At 44.1% G+C, this 23233-nt stretch overlaps 1 protein-coding gene across 4 annotated transcripts in view; it reads right to left on the reverse strand.

Annotated features, from left to right (window-relative positions):
- The window catches only part of DLG2 (discs large MAGUK scaffold protein 2), a 1750933-nt gene that overhangs the window by 1484634 nt on the left and 243066 nt on the right, over nucleotides 1-23233 (reverse strand). For all 4 annotated transcript variants that reach the window (XR_012231010.1, XM_073569196.1, XM_073569195.1 and 1 more), the window contains exon 4: nucleotides 9984-10076. Coding sequence is in view for 3 of the 4 variants with exons in the window: in XM_073569196.1 (XP_073425297.1) it covers nucleotides 9984-10076 (93 nt within the window). In the remaining variant the exon portion in view is untranslated. The remainder of the gene's footprint in view (nucleotides 1-9983; nucleotides 10077-23233) is intronic.

Raw genomic sequence — 23233 nt, forward strand, 5'->3', positions numbered from 1 at the left:
GAGGGCAGCGGCAGACCTGGATGCAGCGCCAGGAAAGGACGAGGTGTAACAGTGGCAGACCTGGGCGTAGCGCCAGGACGGGGATCGGGTGTAACAATATTAATCTTTTCCTTTTATTAGCCAGTCTCAGATATGGCTTTTTCTTTGCCACGCAGCCTTCAAGGCCAGCATCCCGTAGTCGCATCTTCACTGTAGACGTTGACACTGGCGTATTGCGTGTACTATTTAATGAAGCTGCCAGTTGAGGACCTGTGAGGCGTCGATTTCTCAAACTACAGACTCTAATGTACTTGTCTTGTTGCTCAGTTGTGCAGCGGGGCCTCCCACTTCTCTTTCTACTCTGGTTAGAGCCTGTTTGTGCTCTCCTCTGAAGGGAGTAGTACACACCGTTGTAGGAAATCTTCAGTTTCTTGGCAATTTCTCGCATGGAATAGCCTTCATATCTAATAAGAAGAATAGACTGTCGACTTTCACATGAAATTTTTTTTTTCTGGCTTTTTGAGAGTTTAATGGAACCAACAAATGTAATGCTCCAGATTCTCAACTAGTTCAAAGGAAGGTCAAGTTTATAGCTTCTCTAATCAGCCAAACTGGTTTCAGCTGTGCTAACATACTTGCACAAGGGTTTTCAAGGGTATTCTAACCATCCATTAGCCTTCTTACACAGTTAGCAAACACAAAGTACCATAAGAACACTGGAGTTATAGTTGTTGGATATGGTCCTCTATACACCTATGAAGGTATAGCATTACAAACCAGACGTTTGCAGCTAGAATAGTCATTTACCACATTAACAATGTATAGAGTGTATTTCGAATCATTTAATGTTAGCTTCACTGGAAAAAACTGTGCTTTTCTTTCAAAAATAAGGACATTTCTAAGTGACCCTAAACTTTTGAACAGTAGTGTATATATATATATATATATATATATATATATATATATATATATATATATAGTTGTAGATCGATTCACTCAGCTGCTCAATAAGATAGTCACACTTTTCATTTAGGTTTTCAACTGGTTTATTAAAATGTACTACATAAACCAGTTCAAAATTCGGTAAACAAACAAGGCCCTTCTGGCATAGTGAGAAAAACAAAACATGGTATAGAACAGTCTGTATGTCTGCAGGGCTCTGTCCGCTCAGGGAAAAAAAAAAAAACAGAGTTCAGCTCTCTTTAACACGAGTGAGCACAGCTCTGGAGATCTCATCTCCAGACACACCAAACACTGAATGGGTACAAAGGCTCCACATTTACCATTTGGACCACACCCTGTGGTGGAGATAAGGTGAACACCCTATTATGGCCGATTAACCCCTCTCAGCACATAACCTGCTGGAGCATACTTCTGGGTTCATATCACTGAGGCTAACATCCTCAGTGACACATATCTCCCCTCCAATATTTTACCAGTGACCTTCTCCCAATATATATGGATCTCCAAAGGTTCAGAATTTGCAATAACCAAGATCTTGGCATCCTGTGCTAGAATTATCAGAATATTACTGAATAATAACATAATTAGTTGATAAATACTTAGAATTGTAAATCTCATTACTACCCCCCATGGTTATATATAATGTGGGCTGCCAACTCCCACACACGTGTCTGTAATATGCAAAGTTTGGGAAAAAAGCAGAAAGTTCCCAGTAGTACAGTTCATTCATTAGCACATATGCTCAAGCCGGAAAGACCATTTTCCTCTGATCATTCACAATTTTACAAGTTGCTATGGAAACAACAAGAAATCTCATATTTCTATAAAAGGAATTCCGGGAAGAGAAATAAAATATATATATCCAGGCACATCTAAAATATCTCCAGAACATTAGATAACTCCATTCTCATTCACTGTGTCATGGTACGGTAACCAATAGCAACAGTGACAATCCAGCCGGCAGGTTACATGTGGAGCATGTGGGCGTACATATTAATGTGCATGGATGAATAAGGGAGGAAGAACGACCTGAGCTAAATGTGTCTGCGGTCCATGTACAATTATACAGTGGGCTGAAACTGATAGGGAGCAACAGACTCATAATCGTCTCTAAAAAAAAGTCTCAAAATATAGAATAACACAACAAGAGAACAAACGTGGGCCCAACGCAAGCCGCGGAGTGGGTGCAAGTGAATGATTCCCTTACTCTTACATAAGGATCTACTATTAGTCGTTACCTTGTAGTACTGGGGTCGGAAGTTCCATTAGAAGAGGGCAAATTTGGTATAGAGTTGGTGGGCAGCAAGGAAGGAAATAGACCCCTACCATTCATGGAAATATTTCTAAATTAAATAGTAACTTTTTTTTTTTTTACTATTCAATATTGATGATTCATTTTAATGTTCACCATTTAATTTATTTTGCTTCCTTTTCTGCAAAACTCCAGGCTGAAAGTGCTGTTTTATCTGCCTTGTTCATGTACATAGTGAAGCTGATTTGAACTGCAGGTCTAGCAATTATCCAGAATCCAGTGAAAGCTTCTCTGAATTATTGATGATTTTTCGCAATGTTCACCATTTACTTTATTTTGCTTCCTTTTCTCCAAAACTCCAGGCTGAAAGTGCTGTTTTATCTGCCTTGTCCCTGCACATAGTGAAGCTGATTTGAAATGCAGGTCTATCAATTATCCAGAATCCAGTGAGAGCTTTTCTGCTCTCGTCCATCAAGCTCATACAGGTACAGTTGAAACCAGAAGTTTATATACACTAGATAACAAGACACATCTGCATGCTTTTCTCAATATCTGACATGAAATCAGAATAAACCTTTCCTGTTTTAGGTCAATTAAGACTACCATAATTATTAATATTTGCCAAATGCCAGAATAATGAGAGAGAGAACGTTTTAAGGCATTGTTATTACTTACTGCAAAGTCAAAAGTTTACATACACTAAGATTACTACACCTTTAAACAATTCTGAACTACCCATATAATGATGTCATGTGTTTGGAAGCTTCCGATAGGGTTTTTTCCAACATCTGAGTTAGAGACACACCCGTGGATGAATTTTAGTGCACACCTGAAACACACTGCTTCTTTGTGTAGCATCATGGGAAAGTCTCAAGAAATCAGCCAAGATATCAGGAAGAGAATTGTGGACTTGCACAAGTCTGGCTCATCCTTGGGTACAATTTCAAGATACCTGAAGGTGCCTTGTTCATCTGTACAAACAATTATATGCAAGTACAAACAAGATGGGAATGTCCAGCCATCATACCGCTCAGGAAGCAGACGGGTTCTGTGTCCCAGAGATGAACATGCTTTGGTCCAACATGTGAAAATCAACCCAAGGACAAAAGCAAAAGATCTTGTGAAAATGATATCGGAAGCTGGTAAGATTGTGTCAATATCCACAGTGAAACAAGTACTATATTAACATGGACTGAAAGGCCACTCTGCCAGGAAGAAGCCATTACTCAAAAAAAAAGCAGAAAAAAGCAAGATTAATGTTTGCAAATGCACACAAGAACAAAGACCTTAATTTTTAGAGACATGTTCTGTGGTCTGATGAAACGAAAATTGAACTTTCTGGACATAATGACCATTGTTAGGTTTGGGGAAAAAAGGGAGAAGCTTGGAAGCCTAAGAACGCCATCCCAACTGTGAAACACGGGGGAGGCAGCATCATGTTGTGGGGTTGTTTTGCTGCAGGAGGGATTGGTGCACTTCACAAAATAGATGGCATCATGAGAAAAGAAGATTATGGGGCAATACTGAAGCAACATCTCAAGACATCAACCAGAAAGTTAAAGCTTAGGTGGAAATGGGTCTTGCAGATGGACAATGACCCATAGTATACTGCCAAAACGGTAAGTAAGTGACCAAGCCAATTTTACAATTCTGACCACTGTCAGTTTATGAGGCTATAGCTCTGGAACGCTTCAACGTATCCCACAGATTCTGAGAATGTTTTTTCATGACATATTGTACTTCATGTTAGTGGTAAAATTTATTCGCTATAACTTACACTTATTTAAGGAAAAATGGAAATTTGGCAAAAAATTTGAAAATTTTGTAATTTTAAAGCTTTAAATTTTTGTACACAAATCAGAGAGTGGTGTCACACAAAATAGTAAATAAATAACATTTCCCACATGTCTACATTACATCAGCACAATTTTGGAAGCATAATTTTTTTTGTTAGGATGTTACAAGGGTTAAATGTTGACCAGCGATTTTTTATTTTTCCAACAAAATTTACAAAACCATTTTTTTAGGGACCACCTCACATTTGAAGTGAGTTTGAGGGCTCAATATAACAGAAAATACCCCAAAGTGACACCATTCTAAAAACTGCACCCCTCAAGGTGCGCAAAACCACAATCAAGAAGTTTATTAACCCTTCAGACAGGTGCTTTACGAGAACTAAAGCAATGTGGAAGGAAAAAAATGAACATCTAACTTTTTCCACTAAAAAATTTACTTTGGAACCAATTTTTTTTAATTTTCACAAGGGTATCAAGAGAAAATGGACCACAAAATTTGTTGTGCAATTTTTCCTGAATACGCTGATACTGCCTATGTGGGGAAAAGCCACTGTTTGTGTGCATGGCAGGGCTCAGAAGGGAGGGAGCACTGTTTGACTTTTTGAACGCAAAATTGGCTGGAATCAATGGTGGCGCCATGTTACATTTGTAGACCCCCTGATGTGCCTAAACAGTAGAAACCACCCAATTCTAACTCCAACCTTAACCCCAACACACCGCTAAACCTAATACCAACCCTAACACCAACACAACCCTAACCCTAATCCCAACCCTACCCACAAACCTAAGCCTAACACTCCCCTAACCCAATCCAAATCCTAACCGTAATCGTAACCCTAACTTTAGTCCAACCCTAACTTTAGCCCCAGCCCTAACCCTAACTTTAGCCAAGCTCACTTTAGCCCAGCTCTAAACCTAATGGAAAAATGGAAATAAATACATTTTTTTATTTTAATAATAATCTTTATTTGTATATAGCACTAACATATTCTGCAGCGCTTTACAGTTTGCACACATTATCACTGTCCCCGATAGAGCTCACAATCTAAATTCCCTATCAGTATATGTCTTTGTTTGTATGTTCGCCACGCAAACACGGGGAGAACATACAAACTCCTTGCAGATGTTGTCCTTGGTGGGATTCGAACCTAGGACTCCAGCGCTGCAAAGCATCAGTGCTATCCACTGAGCCACCGTGCTGCATGGTTATTAGTTTTAGTTAACTAAAGGGGTGATAAAGGGAGGTTTGATTTACTTTTTTTTATTTTGATCACAGTGATTAGGCTCTATCACAGGGAGGATCAAAATGAACCAATAGGAAAAATTTCCTATTGTTGCCAAGTGCCGTCCGACAGATCTCGGCTGACACACTGAGCATGCGCCGCCATTTTGTCCCGGAAGAAGATGACGGCGGCCCAGGGGACTTCACGGGGAGTTGCAGGGACAATGGAGGCACCCAGGGGGGATCAGAGGAGAGAGAAATTAAATGGAAAATCTGAGTTGTTTTTTAAACCGTTAATAACGGCGATCGCAACACCGACGTTGGTAAAAACCGACCCGAATCATGTTCTCTGGGGGTTGCTATACCCTTATTCCTCAGCGCTGTAAAAAAGCGGCGCTGTGGCATATGTACCCTTAACTGCCGCCGTTAAAAGGCGTATCGACAGTCGTTAAGGGGTTAAGGATAACAAAGTCAATGTTTTGGAGTGGCCATCACAAAACCATGATCTCAATCCTATTGAAAATATATGGGCAAAGCTAAAAAGGCCGATGCGAGCAAGGCGACCTAAAAACCTGCATCAGTTACACCAGTTTTGTCAGGAGGAATGGGCCGAAACTCCAACCAACTATTGTGAGAAGCTTGTGGAAGGAGATCCCAAACGTCTAACCCAAGTCATTCAGTGTAAGGGCAATGGTAACAAATACTAATGAAATGGATGGAAACCTTTGACTTTGCAGTAAGTAAAATAAATGCCTTAAAACATTTTCTCTCTCTCATTATTCTGGCAGTTGGCAAATAATAATTATGGTAATCCTAACTGACCTAAACCGGGAATGGTTTATTCCGATTTCATGTCAGATATTGAGAAAGACATGCAGATGTGTCTTTTTATATAGTGGATGGAAACTTCTGGATTCAACTGTAGATACAAAGATTCTCCCGTGTCAGATCATGACAGAGGGGAGCAGAGTAGCTCAGACTGCACATATAGTCTGAATCAGCAGTGCAGAGTGCGTGAATGAGGCAGTCAAAACAGCACTGTCTGCACAGAGCTTTTCAGAAACGGAAGCAAAATAAGGTAATGGAGAATACAATAAAGATCCAGAACTTTGCAAAGACTGATCAATAATTAAATAATAACTTTAGTTCTTTTTGAAGGGGTGTCAGGGAAAATCATAATCTCACCCTTCTGCAGTGTAGGTGATAACTTACTGACTGATGGGACTTAAACCATTTGGCAGAATAGTGAATTTATACTCCCAACATGGATCTTTTATCCCAGTGAGGAGCTTCAGGTTGGATGCCTGACCACCGCTCCATTAATTCTCTACGGGGTTGCAGAAAATAGCTGGAAATAAATGAAGAGGCAGTCGAGCGTGCGCACTGCTGCTCCTTTCTAAAAAGGATAAAGTGCCCCGTTCTGCTGATTAGTATGGATCCCAGGTGTCAGACCCCAACCAATTAACAAGCTTTCATTTATCCTGGTGATTACTTGATTTCAAGGTGATCACTTCCTTTCACTAGACAACCCTTTCAAGCTCGACTATTCTGGACTCACAGGGGACATGGATCCAATAGATCTACTGTAGATTCAGAGACATTCCTGGATACATAAAATGTGATCTAAAATTCATAGCGATTAAATGTGTCACCTGGAAAGAAAGCAGCAAAGTTTATGTAAACCGTGCCCAAAAGTGGGAGTTCCAGAGTGGGCAGTGTTCACTGTGTCGGAGGGATTGGAGCAAGGTTTATGTAAATCCCGCCCAAAAGTGAGAGTTCCAGGGTGTACTAAGGATGTTAGAGGGAGGGTTGAGATGTGTCCCTTGTGTGGGAGGGATTGAGTTAAGGTTTTTGTAAACCTCATCCAAAAGTGGACATTCCAAGGTGGGCTAGGGATGTTCGCATGAGGAATGGGAGGAGCTCCCTGAGTGGGAAGGATTGGGGCAAGATTTAAAGGCATTGTCCACTACGACAACCCTTTCTTAAACTAAAGGTTCGGCCCCGATAAAATAATAAAGCCTCTACTCACCTCCAGTGTCGACTCCGTTCCAGTGGTGTTGGCACTCATGGTCCCGGGGCTGTGATGCGGTGGAATAACATGTGATGCCCGGCACCCAATCACTGTCTTCGCCTTCGGGCAAACTGAACATGAAGAGGAATTCTGGCATGAGCTGCATCATGAGCTACAGGACCATAGGCAAGCAGCTTGGTGAGAAGGCAACAGCTGTTGGCACAATTAATCATGAGACCAACATAGAACTTTTTGGTATCAATTCCACTAGCCATGTTTGAAGGTAGAAGAAGGATGCGCACAACCCCAAGAACACCATTCCAACCATGAAGCATGGTGGGGGAAACATCATGCTTTGGGAGTGATTTTTTGCAAAGGAGACATGTTGACTGCACTGTATTGAAGGGAGGACGGATGGGGTCATGTATGGCAAGATTTTGGCCAACAACCTCCTTTTCTCAGTAAGAGCATTGAAGATGGGTCATGGCTGGGACTTCCAGCATTACAATGAACTGAAACACACAGGCAAGGCAAATAAAAAGCAGCTCCATAAGAAGCATTTCAAGGTCCTGGAGTGGCCTACCCAGTCTCCACACCTGAACCCAATAGAAAATCTTTGGAGGGAGCTGCAACTCAATATTGCCGAGGGACAGCCCTGAAACCTGAAAGATCTTGAGGAGTTGGCCAAAATCCCTTCTGCAGTGTGCGCAAACTTGGTCAAGAACTACAGGAAACATCTGACCTGTAATTGCAAACAAAGCTTTCTGTACCAGATATTAAGTTCTGTTTTTCCATTGTATCAAATATTTATTTTATGCAATAAAAAGCTAATTATGTAGAAATCATATAATGTGATTTTCTGGATTTTTTTAAGGTTCTCTCACTCACAGTTGAAGTGTACCTACGATAAAAATTACAGACCTCTCCAGTCTTTGTAGGTGGGAAAATTTGCAAAATCAGAATGGTATCAAATACTTATTTTCACCACTGTACAGTACCAAAAGCGAAAGATTTTACTTGTAGTTTGCAATGGTTATCCAAGATTACAGAAATATGGCAGTTTTTTTTGGAAACAGTGCCTCACCCGTCCACAGGTTGTGTGTGCTATTGCAACTGGACTTTAATACCGGACCCAACCCATGGTGTGGTGTGAGGCGGTTTGGAAAAAGAAAGCAGCCATTTTTTTTTCAATCCTATACAAACCCTTTTTCCATAATTGTGCTCAATTATTTTATTTAAGGACATATAAGAGAACATCTCTCCAAACACCAACAACCACCTCTTGAACCCATGGACGTGCCCATGAACTGTAGCTCAAAAAACTAAACAAACCATATATAAGTAGCCCGAAATAAACCAGGACCACGTTGTAATTTTGAGGTGGTGACAAATTTGCTTGCAATTTCCTCTCCAATTTTTTCCACTATATATATATATATATATATATATATATATACATTCACTGGCCACTTTATTAGGTACACCATGCTAGTAAGGGGTTGGACCCCCTTTTGCCTTCAGAACTGCCTCAATTCTTCGTGGCAGAGATTCAACAAGGTGCTGGAAGCATTCCTCAGAGATTTTGGACCATATTGACATGATGGCATCACACAGTTGGCGCAGATTTGTCGGCTGCACATCCCTGATGCGAATCTCCCGTTCCACCACATCCCAAAGATGCTCTATTGGATTGAGATCTGGTGACTGAGGAGGCCATTTGAGTACAGTAAACTCATTGTCATGTTCAAGAAACCAATCTGAGATGATTCGAGCTTTATGACATGGCGCATTATCCTGCTGAAAGTAGCCATCAGATGTTGGGTACATTGTGGTCATAAAGGGATGGACATGGTCAGCAACAATACTCAGGTAGGCTGTGGCGTTGCAACGATGCTCAATTGGTACCAAGGGGCCCAAAGAGTGCCCAGAAAAAATTCCCCACACCAAGACACCACCACCACCAGCCTGAACCGTTGATACAAGGCAGGATGGATCCATGCTTTCATGTTGTTTACGCCAAATTCTGACCCTACTATCCGAATGTCGCAGCAGAAATCGAGACTCATCAGACCAGGCAACGTTTTTCCAATCTTCTACTGTCCAATTTCGATGAGCTTGTGCAAATTGTAGCCTCAGTTTCCTGTTCTTAGCTGAGAGGAGTGGTACCCAGTGTGGTCTTCTGCTGCTGTAGCCCATCTGCCTCAAAGTTCGACGCACTGTGCGTTCAGAGATGCTCTTCTGCCTACCTTGGTTGTAACGGGTGGCAATTTGAGTCACTGTTGCCTTTCTATCAGCTCGAAACAGTCTGCCCATTCTCCTCTGACCTCTGGCATCAACATGGCATTTCCGGCCACAGAACTGCCGCTCACTGGATTTTTTTTCTTTTTCGGACCATTCTCTGTAAACCCTAGAGATGGTTGTCCGTGAAAATCCCAGTAGATCAGCAGTTTCTGAAATTCTCAGACCAGCCCTTCTGGCACCAACAATCATGCCACGTTCAAAGGCACTCAAATCACCTTTCTTCCCCATACTGATGCTCGGTTTGAACTGCAGGAGATTGTCTTGACCATGTCTACATGCCTAAATGCACTGAGTTGCCGCCATGTGATTGGCTGATTAGAAATTAAGTCTTAACACACAGTTGGACAGGTGTACCTAATAAAGTGGCCAGTGAGTGTATATATATATATATATATATATATATACACACGGTATATAAAAAGTATCAACATCGAAGCCAAGCACCAGCCGTCACATTACCGTTCTCTTTGCGGTCGTTGCCTCGTACAGATGGTTCTCGATATTGGGATCATTGCTCGTCATGTTCTCGTTGGATCCATTGTGGGCCTCCAACTACAAAAAGAAAATAAGGATGAAATAAAATAAGAACAGGATGTGTGAATCAAGTCTTCATGGCATTAAGAAGTTTGCTTCCACACCTTCCAGAGAATAAAGGCTACCAACACTTCTGTGCGCAATTTAGGAACATTTTAGTCCCATCCCAGGACTCACCTAAAAACTTCATCTCCATATTCCACCTATAGGCTGATGTCACTTTGTGCAGATCCATACCTTTTCAGCCTGAAACATCTACATATCTGCCAAGACTATTTCTGAAAAATCTGAACACTCCTGAAACATTTTCAACTGTTGAATGTGTGTCCTCAGATGCATTGTATCGTGGTGCAGAGAGCCACCGGCTCCTTACACCACAATACCTATACCAGCCACTGGTCTATCAGCTGCTGTCAGCGTGCCCGGAGAGGGTGGCGTATGATGTCACTGCCATGTGCCACTCCCCTGACTTGGCTGCAAAGGAAGAAGAGGACGCTGTTTGCTGTAGGAGCAGGAACAGGTATGTAGAATCGTTTTTGTTTTTTTTTGTAGGTGTATGACAAGCGGCAGGATGGAGGACATTATTACAGGATGCAGAACATTATTACACCATGGGGCTAGGACAAGGACATTAATACAGGACAGAGGACATTATCACAGGATGGGGACCAGGATGACGGACATTATCCAAGGTGTCACGGTCCATTTTTGGTGCCGTGGCAGAATGTGGATTCTTATAGAAACCTTTTTCCCCCGGTGGCCACTGGGGTTTACTACAACTGTTGTTGTTTTTGGTGCTGGTTTTGCCCCCGGTGGCCGCTGGGATTACTACACGTGTGAATTAACCAACAGGTGATGACTACTCCCCTTTCCTTCCTATAAAAGGTCGTCATGTGCAGTAATCACTGTTGGTAATATTGTTCATTTTCTAACCAACCTTGGTGAAGACTGGACCTGCCTGGTGGAGAGGGGGTTCAGCTTGTCTGGAGCAGTGGAGTTGCTGCTGGATGCTGTTCGGATCCTTTCTCTGTTGCTTGGAGCTTTTGTAGCAGAGCAAAGCTAAGTTTTGGGTTTTAGTTGTTTTAACCCCATAGTGTCTGTTTTATTTTCCTTTGTGTGTTATTGGGTGCAGTTCACTTTATTCCCTGTCTCACCTCCTGGGGAGGGGGTTGGTGGTTTAATAGGGACAGGTCGGGGACTTGGGCCTCACTACCCCCCAAGTTAAGGAGAGTCAGGGCAACCCCTTAGCCTGAGGGGCAGATCAGGGGTCTAGGTTCCACGTCTCCTGCTTTTTTCCCTACTGCCCCGTGACATTATTACCAACCCACCCATTTTTTCCTGGTGAGCCATGGCCCTAATGCAGACCTGTCTCCAATTGCTGCAGACCCTCACTGAGGAGCGTGGGGTGCTGCGTGGTGTGGTGGAGCAGCAGCTGCAGCAGTGGGAAGGGTACGGGGCCTCAGCTCAGATGCAGGCTCAACCAGAGCCCAAGTTATCTCTCCCAGACAGGTTTTCTGGAGGGAGAGAGAATTTTTTTTTTATTCAGGAGGCCTGCAAGCTACACTTCAGGCTACGCCCTCGTTCATTAGGGAGTGAGGTACAGCGGGTGGGATTCATTATAGCCCTCCTTGAAGGTGATCTCCTATCCTGGGCCTTCTCCCTGCCAGCCGATTCACCATCTCTACGGTCGGTGCACAAGTTTTTTGCGGCTTTGGCGAATATGCCCCCTGGGGTCCTTGCTGAGGAGGACTCACAGGTGCAGGTGGATGAGCCCAGGCAGGTGGGAGGAGTTGGTTGCAGCGGTGTTGCCTGCGGATAGTCGTGATATGGGGACATGTTTTAGCTGTGGGCAGACTAGTCATGTTTTCAGGGTCTGCCCAGCGCGTGCCAAATCTTCTGTACCATCTAAGGAGCCGCACCCCCCTGGTCGTGTGGAGGGAGGTGACCAGGGAGTGTATATTTCCTCCATTTTGCCCTCTCAGTGTACTATGTCAGCAAAGGTGGTGGTTGGCGGGGTACCTGAGGGCATACCGGTGTTTGTGGACGGTGGAGCGGGAGTCAATCTGGTGGACGCTCACTTTGTCCAGACACATGGCCTGAAGTGTAGGACGCTGGCCAAACCTCTAAGCGTCCAGGCCATTGACTCTGTCCCGCTGAGCCAGGGGAGGTTGACCCAAGTCGTAGAAAATATACATCTGCGCATAGGGACTCAGCATGAAGAGTCCCTGCCATGCTACGTCTTGGGGGGAATGCCATCACCTATCGTTTTAGGCCTCCCTTGGTTAGAAAAACACAACCTGTCCAAAGACTGGCGGTCTAGGGAAGTAGTCAGCTGGGATCAGTCGTGTGAAGGCTGCTGCCCAGGGGCTACCGTCTCTGCCGTCTTTCTACAACCATCCCCTTCTTCTCCAGTGGGGGCAGCAGAGGTGCTGCCAGGGAGTAGGGGCAAGTCTCTACCCTCACCACGTGCCAACCATGGGTCTCGGAGTCCTCGTAGGAGGAGGGGTTGGAGGAGAGTGGTGACTCCTTCTGAGCATTGTGGGGGTGTGAGTGTGACGACACGGGGACGCCTCTGTTGTCAGTCCTTTGAAGAGTTCACCATTTTGTGGCAAACGCATGAATGGTAATAAACGTTCAGGTCCGTACCTGTGTGTGAACGAGTATGTATGGGTGGCCACCAAAACCATCCGGTGGAAGTGTGCTGCAGGGGTCTGGAGTTCTTGAGTGATCGGCCCGTATCGGGTGTCGACCATCCTCAGCCCGGAGACTTACCAGCTGGAGGTACCACCAATTATGCCCATACACAACTCGTTACCCATGTCGGTAATCTGGAGATTTGTGGTGCCTCCGGAGCATACATTGCCATTTCCATCTGCCCACGTTTTCCATAAACCTGCGAGTCAGGTGGTCGCTGAGGTGAACTCTGGTGGACCTAGGCGTCCGCACTGTAGGTGTTTTTCGGTTGAGGTGTGGTGTTGAGGGTCCAGAGGTCCCTCATTGAAGGAGGGGTACTGTCATGGTCCATTTTTGGAGCCGTGGCAGGATGTGGATTCTTATAGAAACCTTTTTCCTTTTTCCCCCGGTGGCCGCTGGGGTTTACTACACGTGTGAAGTAACTAACAGGTGATGACTACTCCCCCCTCCTTCCTATAAAAGGTCATCATGTGCAGTAATCACTGTTGGTAATATTGTTCATTTTCTAACCAACCTTGGTGAAGACTGGACCTGCCTGGTGGAGAGGGGGTTCAGCTTGTCTGCAGCAGTGGAGTTGCTGCTGGATGCTGTTCGGATCCTTTCTCTGTTGCTTGGAGCTTTTGCAGCAGAGCAAAGCTAAGTTTTGGGTTTTAGTTGTTTTAACCCCGTGGTGTCTGTTTTATTTTCCTTTGTGTGTTATTGGGTGCAGTTCACTTTATTCCCTGTCTCACCTGCTGGGGAGGGGGTTGGTGGTTTAGCTCAGGGCTAAACAGGAGATAGGGACAGGTCGGGGACTTGGGCCTCACTACCTTCAAGTGTACCCCCAAGTTAAGGAAAGTCAGGGCACCCCCTTAGCCTGAGGGGCAGTTCAGGGGTCCAGGTTCCACGTCTCCTGCTTTTTTCCCTATTGCCCCGTGACAAAAGGATTCGGAACATTATTACAGAATGAGGAACATTATTTAATGAGGCTAGGATGGGGACATTAGTACAGGACAGAGGACACTATAACAGGATGGTGGCTAGGATGGGGACATTAATATAGGATAAATTATCATAGGAAAAAGGCCAGGACAATGGTCATTATCATAGGATGTGGAACATTATTACAGAATGAGAAACATTGTTGTATAGTTAGGCTAGAATGGGGACATTATTACAGGATGGGGCCAAGATGGGGACATCAATACAGGACATTATCACAGGATGGGGGGACAGTGTCATTGGATGCGGAACATTATTACAGAACGAGGAACATTATTATAGAATGGGGCTAGGATGGGGGACAGTATTACAGGGCTGGACCAAGATGGAGATATTATTATTGGACGGAACCAGGGCAGGGACATCAATACAGGACAGAGGACATATTCACAGGCTGGTGGCCATGATGGGGAGATTAATACAAGACAGCGGACACTATCACAGGATGGGGGCCGGGCAGGATGGGGACATTATCACAGGATGGGGGCCAGGACAGGGACATTAATACAGAACAGAGGACATTATCACAGGATGGGGGCCAGGAAGACAGACATTATCATAGGATGTGGAACATTATTACAAGACAGGGAACATTATTACAGATGGGGGCCAGAATGGGGGCATTATTGCAGGATGGGGCCATTAATACAGGACAGAGGACATTATCAGAGAATTTGAAACATTATTACATGGTTAGATGAAAGCTATGACTGGGAGGGGGCGTGGCTATGCCGTGAGAAGGAGAGGACGCCTGTGAAGAGAGCTCCGCAGCATCCTGGTAAATCCTGAGCCTGAGACCCCCTTCCTGTGGCTTACCTGCGCCTAGCTGGACCATCTGAGACACCGGGACCCCCGGAGTACCCCGCGGAAGGTTTGGAGGAAACTTGTGAGAGCGGGCGGCGGGGGAGACGAGAGCGGGCGGCCGGCTTCACCACGAGGCGGCGGTGGCCATTTTGGGCGCGCGGCTCAGACACAGAGAGCTGCAGCGCTGGGTCACGTTGCTGCACCGCCGCCGGGCAGTGAAGAAACCGGCAGACAACTGGAATAAACTTGCGGTGAGTGCCCTGAAAAAGTGGGCCCTGCGTGATATTCCCTCTCTACACATGCTCACTGCCCCAGCTGGTGCCATCACTAGGGAGGGCCTAGTGCACCCTCTCCTACTACAGCTGCTTTCGTGGGGCCCCTCTCCTCTCCCTCCCCTGGCCATAAAGATTGGCACTGCACCTAGCCGCTGTCCCCATACTCTCTGGGGCATCCTGCTGCAGTCTGCTATATCATTGACTGTTTCCAGCCCTTCTGCACCATCTCTGGTGGGCGACACCTAAACCGCACATTTTGGCTGTTCCATCTGACTACGCTGTAGACAATCATGAGCAGACTAAAAGGGTCGGGAACGGCAGCGAAGAAATTAAGGGAGTTTGCTAGATCGGACCCCGCTGAAAGTGCACGACATAATAGGAGCACCTCCTCTCAAGCTCAGTGCAAAAATCGCCATTCTGGGGGTGAGGAGGAGACGGAACAGGCGGAACTGACCCTTAAACAAGTGTCTGAGCAGTTGATGCAGGCGATCTCCTTGACCAGGACATCCCTGACGGAGAAAAGTGAGGATGTTTATACGGAGGTGAGGAGACTTCGTCAGGATAAGCAAGCCATGAAGGGGCGCATTATGGAGGTGGAGACAAGAGTGTACAGGGTAGAAGATACCATTACACCCATGGAAGCTAAATTAACAAAGGTGGCAGGCTCCATGAATGCTTGGAAGCAAAAGGCGGATGATTTGGAAAACAGAATGCGCCGGAATAATATCCGTATCGTTGGTCTGCCTGAGCGCTCGGAATGTCAGCATCCTGAGCAGTTCTTGGAGGATTGGCTTAAGACCTCCCTGGGGGATGAGTTCTCCTCTATGTTCACCTTTGAAAGAGCTCACAGGGTCCCTACAAGATCACTGCCTCCGGGGGCCCCACCTCGACCTTTCCTGGCACGCTTGCTCAATTGTAAGGACAGAGATACCATTCTGCGACTTGCACGGCAGAAAAGCCCTATTAAGTTTGATAATGCTGTCATTTCCATCTTCCCGGATTTCTCCATGGAACTGCAGAAACAGCGGGCACAATTCACCGAGGTCAAGAAACGGCTCAGAGACAGGAACATTATATACTCGATGATATATCCGGCCCGACTTCGGATTGCTCATGAAGGTTCCTCCGTATTTTTTACAGACCCGGCGGAAGCGGCTAAGTGGCTGCGGTCTCACGGGGGTTGCCCTGCGAAAAAATCCTAATGTGGCGGTTGTTACTTCAGATCCACTCACTTAACAGTCTAATTGGAGCTCTCTCGGCGAGTTCCCAGATACCAGCTGTACCGGACACTGAGCTCAGTGATGGTATCCCCTTGTTTATTTTTTGATGGGGATGTAAGACTGTACGCCTATGTTACTAGGTTCCTGTTTTGCTTTTGCTTTTTCAAAAGTTTTAATTTTTATAGTTGTTTAGTTGGAGGCCGCAGCCGACGTCAAGTTCTGCTATCTGTGTGGGGTCTCTGCATCTGGATTGGGCACCTCTATGATTCATATCCAGACGGAGGGGAATGGGTTCTGAGCTGATTTGTATGACCTGGAATGTGAGAGGTATAAAAACCCCTCGAAAGAAAATTAAGGTGTTCTCACAAATTAGACACTACCGTCCTCACATTGTGGCTCTGGTGGAGACGCACCTGACTAGAGATACGGTTCGGTGGGTACAGAAACCGTGGGTGCAATGGTTTCTACATGCTTTTCACACCAGCTACTCAAGGGGAGTTTCACTGTTGATTCATAGAGATGTTCGGTGGGGGGTCATGGAGGCCTGGAAGGACCCCGAGGGACAATTTGTATTCCTACATGCGCTGGTTAACTCTCAGAAATATGTCATTCTTTGTATTTATAATCCCCCTCCAGCCAATATCTCAATTATCCAGAAGGCATTGAGCTTTGCTTTAAATTACCCAGACGCACGTGTCATCTGCATGGGAGATTTTAACTTGGTCATGAATAGCCATCTTGATAAATTGAGACTGGGCCATGGAATACAGGATGGGGTCCCCCCATCGGGCACATCTCAACTGTCACAGTTCATGGCGGGTAGTGGGTGGCTGGATCTTTGGAGATTGTGCCATCCAGAGACAAGGGAGTATACTTGCCATTCTTCCACTAAACGTTCTTTGTCTCGCATACACTACATTTTTGGGTCCATTAGTTTGGCAGCATGGGTGGATGATATTAAACATGGAAGCAGGGGGATTTCAAATCATAGTCCAGTTATTCTCAAGCTTAAATATGGGCCACTGACCAATAGGATAGCATGGAAGCTGAACCCTTTTTGGTTGAAGTTGATAACATCCCCTGATAGAACGATAGATCAGTTACGTTGCTTCGTCTCGTCCCACCCCGAACCCCGAAATATCAATGTATTTTGGGATGCTCTTAAAGCCTATTTACGTGGTTGTCTATCCTCTACGATTTCACACATTAAGCGGGTGACAACCGAAGAGGATGGCGAGATGGAGCGACGTCTGAAGGACTCGGAGGCAGCCTATATATCGGATCAAACTAACAGTAATAGGGTAGAATGGCTGACCGCTCAAAGGTTATATACTCAATACACTGACACCAAGACAAAACGTAAATTATTTTTTGCCCGGCAATCTTATTTTGAAATGGGGAATCAGGCAAGTAGATTTCTGGCCTACTTAGTACGACAACATAATGCAACTAACACAATTCTGCAGATTCGTGAGTCGGGAGGTACTTTGGTTTCCTCGACTGAGGAGATACTAAAGTGCTTCTCTGACTATTATGGCTCATTATACAATTCTAAGACCGATGTGGGTGACCCGGAGTGTCTAAGTTATTTGTTAGATATAGAGTTTCCTGTACTGAGTTCTTCCCAACAGGCCTATATGGATCCTGAGTTTACTTTGGAGGAGGTAGAGGATGCCATAAAAGACATGGCCGGGGGCAGAGGTTTTAGAGAAATTCAGTCTCAAAGAGTCTCAAATCCTCCAATATAACCAAGTGAGATTTCACATTATGGGAATACTTCGGGAGGTGACCAAAGAAATAGGGACTAACGAATTTGACACGATGACCAATTGGGACATACAGGATGTGAATATTTCAAAAATATATAGTTATGTAAGGGAAATCCTGTTACCATCAGGGTCAGACAAAATGTTTCGCGGTTGGACTCGAGAACTACACTCAGAGGACGGGATGGAATGTATTTTGGAGGGCTGGGGAAGAGTAAGGAAACACATCATCTCTGAAAAATGGAGAGACAGCCAATTTCGAATTATGCACGGCCTAGTGCTTGGTTTTAACATTCCTCCTTCAGCAAATTGCCCAAACAGAAAAGAGAAATGCCCTAAATGTCAGAAAGAAAGAACTGACATGATCCATGGGATGTGGCACGGTCAATATACACAGAATTTTTGGGCGATGGTACAGAGGCTCACCGAGGAAATCTGTGGGGTCAAGGTGAAACTTGAGCCCATATGTTGGATACTGCACCATACGGGAAATAGGGGGAGGGAAGAGAGCATTCCTAAATTATTTCATGCCATAGCATTACTGGCCAAACGATTAATCCTGAGGAACTGGCTAACGCAAACGCTTCCAGACGGGAAAGACATGATACTGGGCCTTAAAAAAGCATTGGACATTGATAAAAGAGAGGCGATAAGAAACAAAGACAGGGAAACAGCTAAATTCATGGGGAAATGGAGGAGGTTTATTGAGAATAAAATGACAAAAGATGAAAGAAGAGAGGTAATGAACCCATTTATATACTCGAACTGGTATTTACTCGAAAGCATAAGGGCGTTGGGGAATCTGAAGGTCTGAAACAAGGTGAATGAACACATGCCTGAGATGAGGAGGGGGACCTGAGTTGCGCGTAAACATGATTTTAATTTCTCTATTATTTTGGGGGTTATGTTATTATGGGGATTCGATCACAAACTGCCTTTATTTGTGAGATAATATATGTTTACAGAAATGTTCATCTGTATGAATCACTTGAAAATCTAATAAAAATGATTTTGGAAAAAAAAGACATGGCCCCTGGGCCGGATGGATTTCCCGTGGAGTTATATAGGAAATATCAGGATATACTGGCGCCCCTTTTGTTGGCAGTGTTTCGAGGGATTTGGGGGGGTGGGGATGCATGCCGGAGTCCTTTTATGAGGCCAATAGTTCTTAAAAAAGAGGGGAAGGACCAATTAGATTGTGGATCTTACAGGCCTATATCACTAGTAAATGTGGATTATAAAATTTTTACAAAAATCTTGGCCAAAAGAGTGAATTCAGTTATATTAGATCTTGTACACCCTGATCAGACAGGTTTTATGCCGGGGGAGAGCACCTCCATAAACATCAGACGTGTCCAATCAGTGGTCCAATATAGCTCTCTGGTACCGGATAATGAATGGGCATTGGCATCGCTAGATTCGGCCAAGGCCTTTGACTCGCTTGAATGGTCTTTTCTCCGTGCATGTTTGCAGCGGTATGGATTTGGTAATAGATTTCAAAAATGGGTTAATATTTTATACATGAAGCCCAAGGCCCGGGTCATCGTAAATAACTCCATATCTGAATCATTTTCACTGTACAGGGGAACTCGACAGGGGTGTCCCCTTCACCCGGCCCTTTTTGCTCTTGCTATTGAGGCGCTGGCAATACGTATAAGATCTTCCCCCAATATTGCTGGTATAGAAAGAGCGGGTCGGACGGATACCATAGGCCTCTATGCTGACAATATGGTGATATTTATGGACAAAGCGGAGGAGACCCTGACAAGAGTGATCACCACTATAGATGAATTCAGTAAATATTCTGGCCTATACACAAATTGGGAGAAATCGGCTTTGATGCCTCTCTCCCATGCTCCAGTGCCACGACTTGAGACTCTCTCCTCACTGCAGATTGTAATCAATTTTAAATATTTGGGTGTTCATATTTCTCAGGGTAATACATTTGACCTGCAGCTCAATATACAACCATTGCTGGAGACGGTCAAGGGTAAATTTGCGATTTGGGGTAAACTTCCACTGTCTGTAGCCGGACGTATTAATCTAATTAAAATGATATTACTCCCTAAACTTAGTTACTCTCCAACATAGTGCGGTGGTGGTACCCAAATCTTTCTTTGCTAATTTGAATTCCCAAGTCACATCCTTTATTTGGGGGAAAGCCAGGCCTAAACTTAAACTAACCACTCTACAGAGGCCCAAGAGGGGAGGAGGGGCAGCGTTACCCAATTTCTTTTTATATTATTTAGTGGGACAGGCCAAGGCCATAAGTACATGGATGCCTGGAGGTCATCTCCCGAATTCTGAGAGTCATCTACTTCATGATGCGAGGATCGGTTGCCCACTGGGTTTTTTGGAAATGAGGAAAGTAATTGTTCCGAAGCTGCTGCCTCTGCTCCGTCTGGCACGATCGATATGGAGACAGATTAAGGGAGTGGTTGGATTCGGGGATGTTGTAGCTGAAATGGCTCTATGGAATAATGATTACCTCCCGGTGCTACTTGAACATCCATCCGCCGAGTTCTGGGTTCAGTATAGTGTCTCTACGATAGGTGATCTATACGATCGTGAAACACTGGTATCCTTTGAGCAATTACAGGTTAATTGTGTTGTCCCGAGATCCCAGTTTTTCCGTTATTTACAGTTACGATCAGCTTTTCAATCGCACATGAGATGTATAGGTATAGATAATGCCATTTCGTCTCTACCTCTGATAGGGATTCTCAAATCACAGGGCCCTCAAGGACTCATCTCCTCTCTATATACATATATGTTGTCAGTGGGGACAGAAGGTGCCTTGGATTCCGTTAAGAAGAAATGGGAGAGGCTCATCCCGGATACTCAGGGTGAGGAATGGGAAGAAATCCTGGAGTCACCAATATGGGTATCTCCGTCTGCCAACAACAGGATGATACAGTTATATATTATTAATCAGTCATATCTGACTCCAGTTCGACTCTTTAAGATGGGCTAATACCCGTCATCGGAATGTTTGAGATGTCATTCAATAGATGCAGACTTTATCCATATGATCTGGTGCTGTCCTGTTGTTGCGCATTACTGGAGGGAGGTGACGTCATTATTAACATCCTTGGTACAAACCCCGGTTCCCCTTGAGCCACTGATCTGTCTTTTTGGAGTGTGGGATGAGGAAGCATGGGGTCATTATGTTGGGATTTTCTTACGGGAGACACTGTTCATGGCACGGAAGATACTAGCATTACGGTGGATGGGGGGTTCACCTTCTCTTGGGTCCTGGATCAGCCTGGTAAATTCGATTATCCCATATGAACGTACACTGTATCAGAATAGAGGGTGCCCAGGTAAATTCGAGAAGATTTGGGAGAGGTGGAATTCCTCTCACCTCACTTTGCAGGGCGGAGATGTCGCACAGTAAACTGCTCATTATATAGAAGTAGGCTGCGGAATAGCTTAGTTTGGTAGATGTAGGTAGGGTTTAGAAGCTAGGCATGTTTTATCACTGGCATAATAAAATAACATAACACAATACTACTGTGATTCAGTTGATGTAATGTTTGCTTTAATTACACACAATTGATGCACATATTATGCTTCATATCTTTATATTATTTGAACTTATATATATTTTGTATCAAACTTAATATCTTGTACTGGATGTGTGTATTATATAACTGCTTATGGTTAATAAACGAATTTAAAAAAAAGCTATGACTGGGCAGTTAACTTACAGGGTTACAGTCTGTTTAGAAAGGATCGTAAAAATCGGAGTGGAGGAGGGGTTTGTCTTTATGTAAAGTCTCGTCTAAAGTCCACTTTAAGGGAAGATATTAGCGAAGGGAATGAGGATGTAGACTCCATATGGGTCGCAATACATGGAGGGAAAAATAGTAACAAAATTCTCTTTGGGGTCTGTTACAAACACCCAAATATAACAGAAATCATGTAAAATTTACTACTAAGGCAGATAGATGAAGCTGCAACCCATAATGAGGTCCTTGTTATGGGGGACTTTACCCGGATATTAACTGGGAAACAGAGACCTGCGAAACCCATAAAGGCAACAGGTCTCTGCTAATAACCAAGTAAAATTATCTTTCACAATTGGTGCAGAATCCAACCAGAGGAGCAGCACTTTACACCTAATACTATCTGACAGACCTGACAGAATAACAAATCTGCAGGTTGTTGGGCATCTAGGAAATAGCGACCACAATATTGTACAGTGTCACTTGTCTTTCGCTAGGGAGACATGTCAGGTAGTCACAAAAACACTGACGTTTAGGAAGGCAAAGTTTGACCAGCTTAGAGATGCCCTGAATCTGGTGACTGGGACAATGTCCTCAGAAATAAGAATACAGATAATACATGGGAAATGTTTAAGAACATCCTAAATAGGCACTGTAAGCGGTTTATACCTTGTGGGAATAAAAGGACAAGAAATAGGAAAAACCCAATGTGGCTAAACACAGAAGTAAGAGGGGCAATTACCAGTAAAAAGAAAGCATTTACACTACTAAAGCAGGATGGCCCCGCTGAAGCTCTAAAAAACTATAAGGAGAAAAATTCTTTATCTAAAAAAAATTAAAGCTGCCAAAAAGGAAACAGAGAAGCACATTGCTAAGGAGAGTAACACTAATCCCAAGCTGTTCTTCAACTATATCAATAATAAAAGAATCAAAAGTGAAAGTGTAGGCCCATTAAAAAATTGTGAGGAAAGTGTGGTTGTAGATGATGAGGAAAAGCTAATGTATTAAACAACTTCTTCTCCACGGCATTCACGATGGAAAACGAAATGCTAGGTGAAATGCCGAGAGACAAAGAAAACCCTATATTAAGGGTCACCAATCTAACCCAAGAAGACGTGCAAAACCGGCTAAATAAGATTAAAATAGCTAAATCTCCGGGTCCGGATGGCATTCACCCACGAGTACTAAGAGAACTAAGTACCCACGAGTACTAAGAGAACTAAGTAGTGTAATAGACAAACCATTATTTCTTATATTTAGGGACTCTATAGCGACGGGGTCTGTTCCACAGGACTGGCGCATAGCAAATGTGGTACCAATATTCAAAAAGGGCTCTGATAGGGCAGGGCTGCTTTCTGTCTTGAATGTGGAAAAAAAGAACCAGAAAGACAGAAAGATAAAATTATGGAAAAGTTTTTCAAAAAGTGGAGCGTGTTCATGGAATTGTTTCTGTCTACTGGAGAAATACAGGAGATAATGGTGTCTTTTATTAACTCAGATTGGTACATGTTAGACGATTTAGGTGATAATTTGGGTAAACTTAAATGTGTCATTTAGTAAAAATATCAGAAAGGATAGATACAGAAATTGGCTGGTCAGAGTATAGCTACTTTGAGCGAGTAGATTTGTGGACATATGGGGTTAAGTTATTGTTGTTTGAGCAATATTGTTTTTGATTGACCTAATCTTATATATACGCTTAGATTG

This window comes from Dendrobates tinctorius, unplaced genomic scaffold (genome assembly GCF_039654945.1).
Source record: "Dendrobates tinctorius isolate UK_male_01 unplaced genomic scaffold, ASM3965494v1 ptg000023l, whole genome shotgun sequence".
NCBI lineage: Eukaryota > Metazoa > Chordata > Amphibia > Anura > Dendrobatidae > Dendrobates > Dendrobates tinctorius.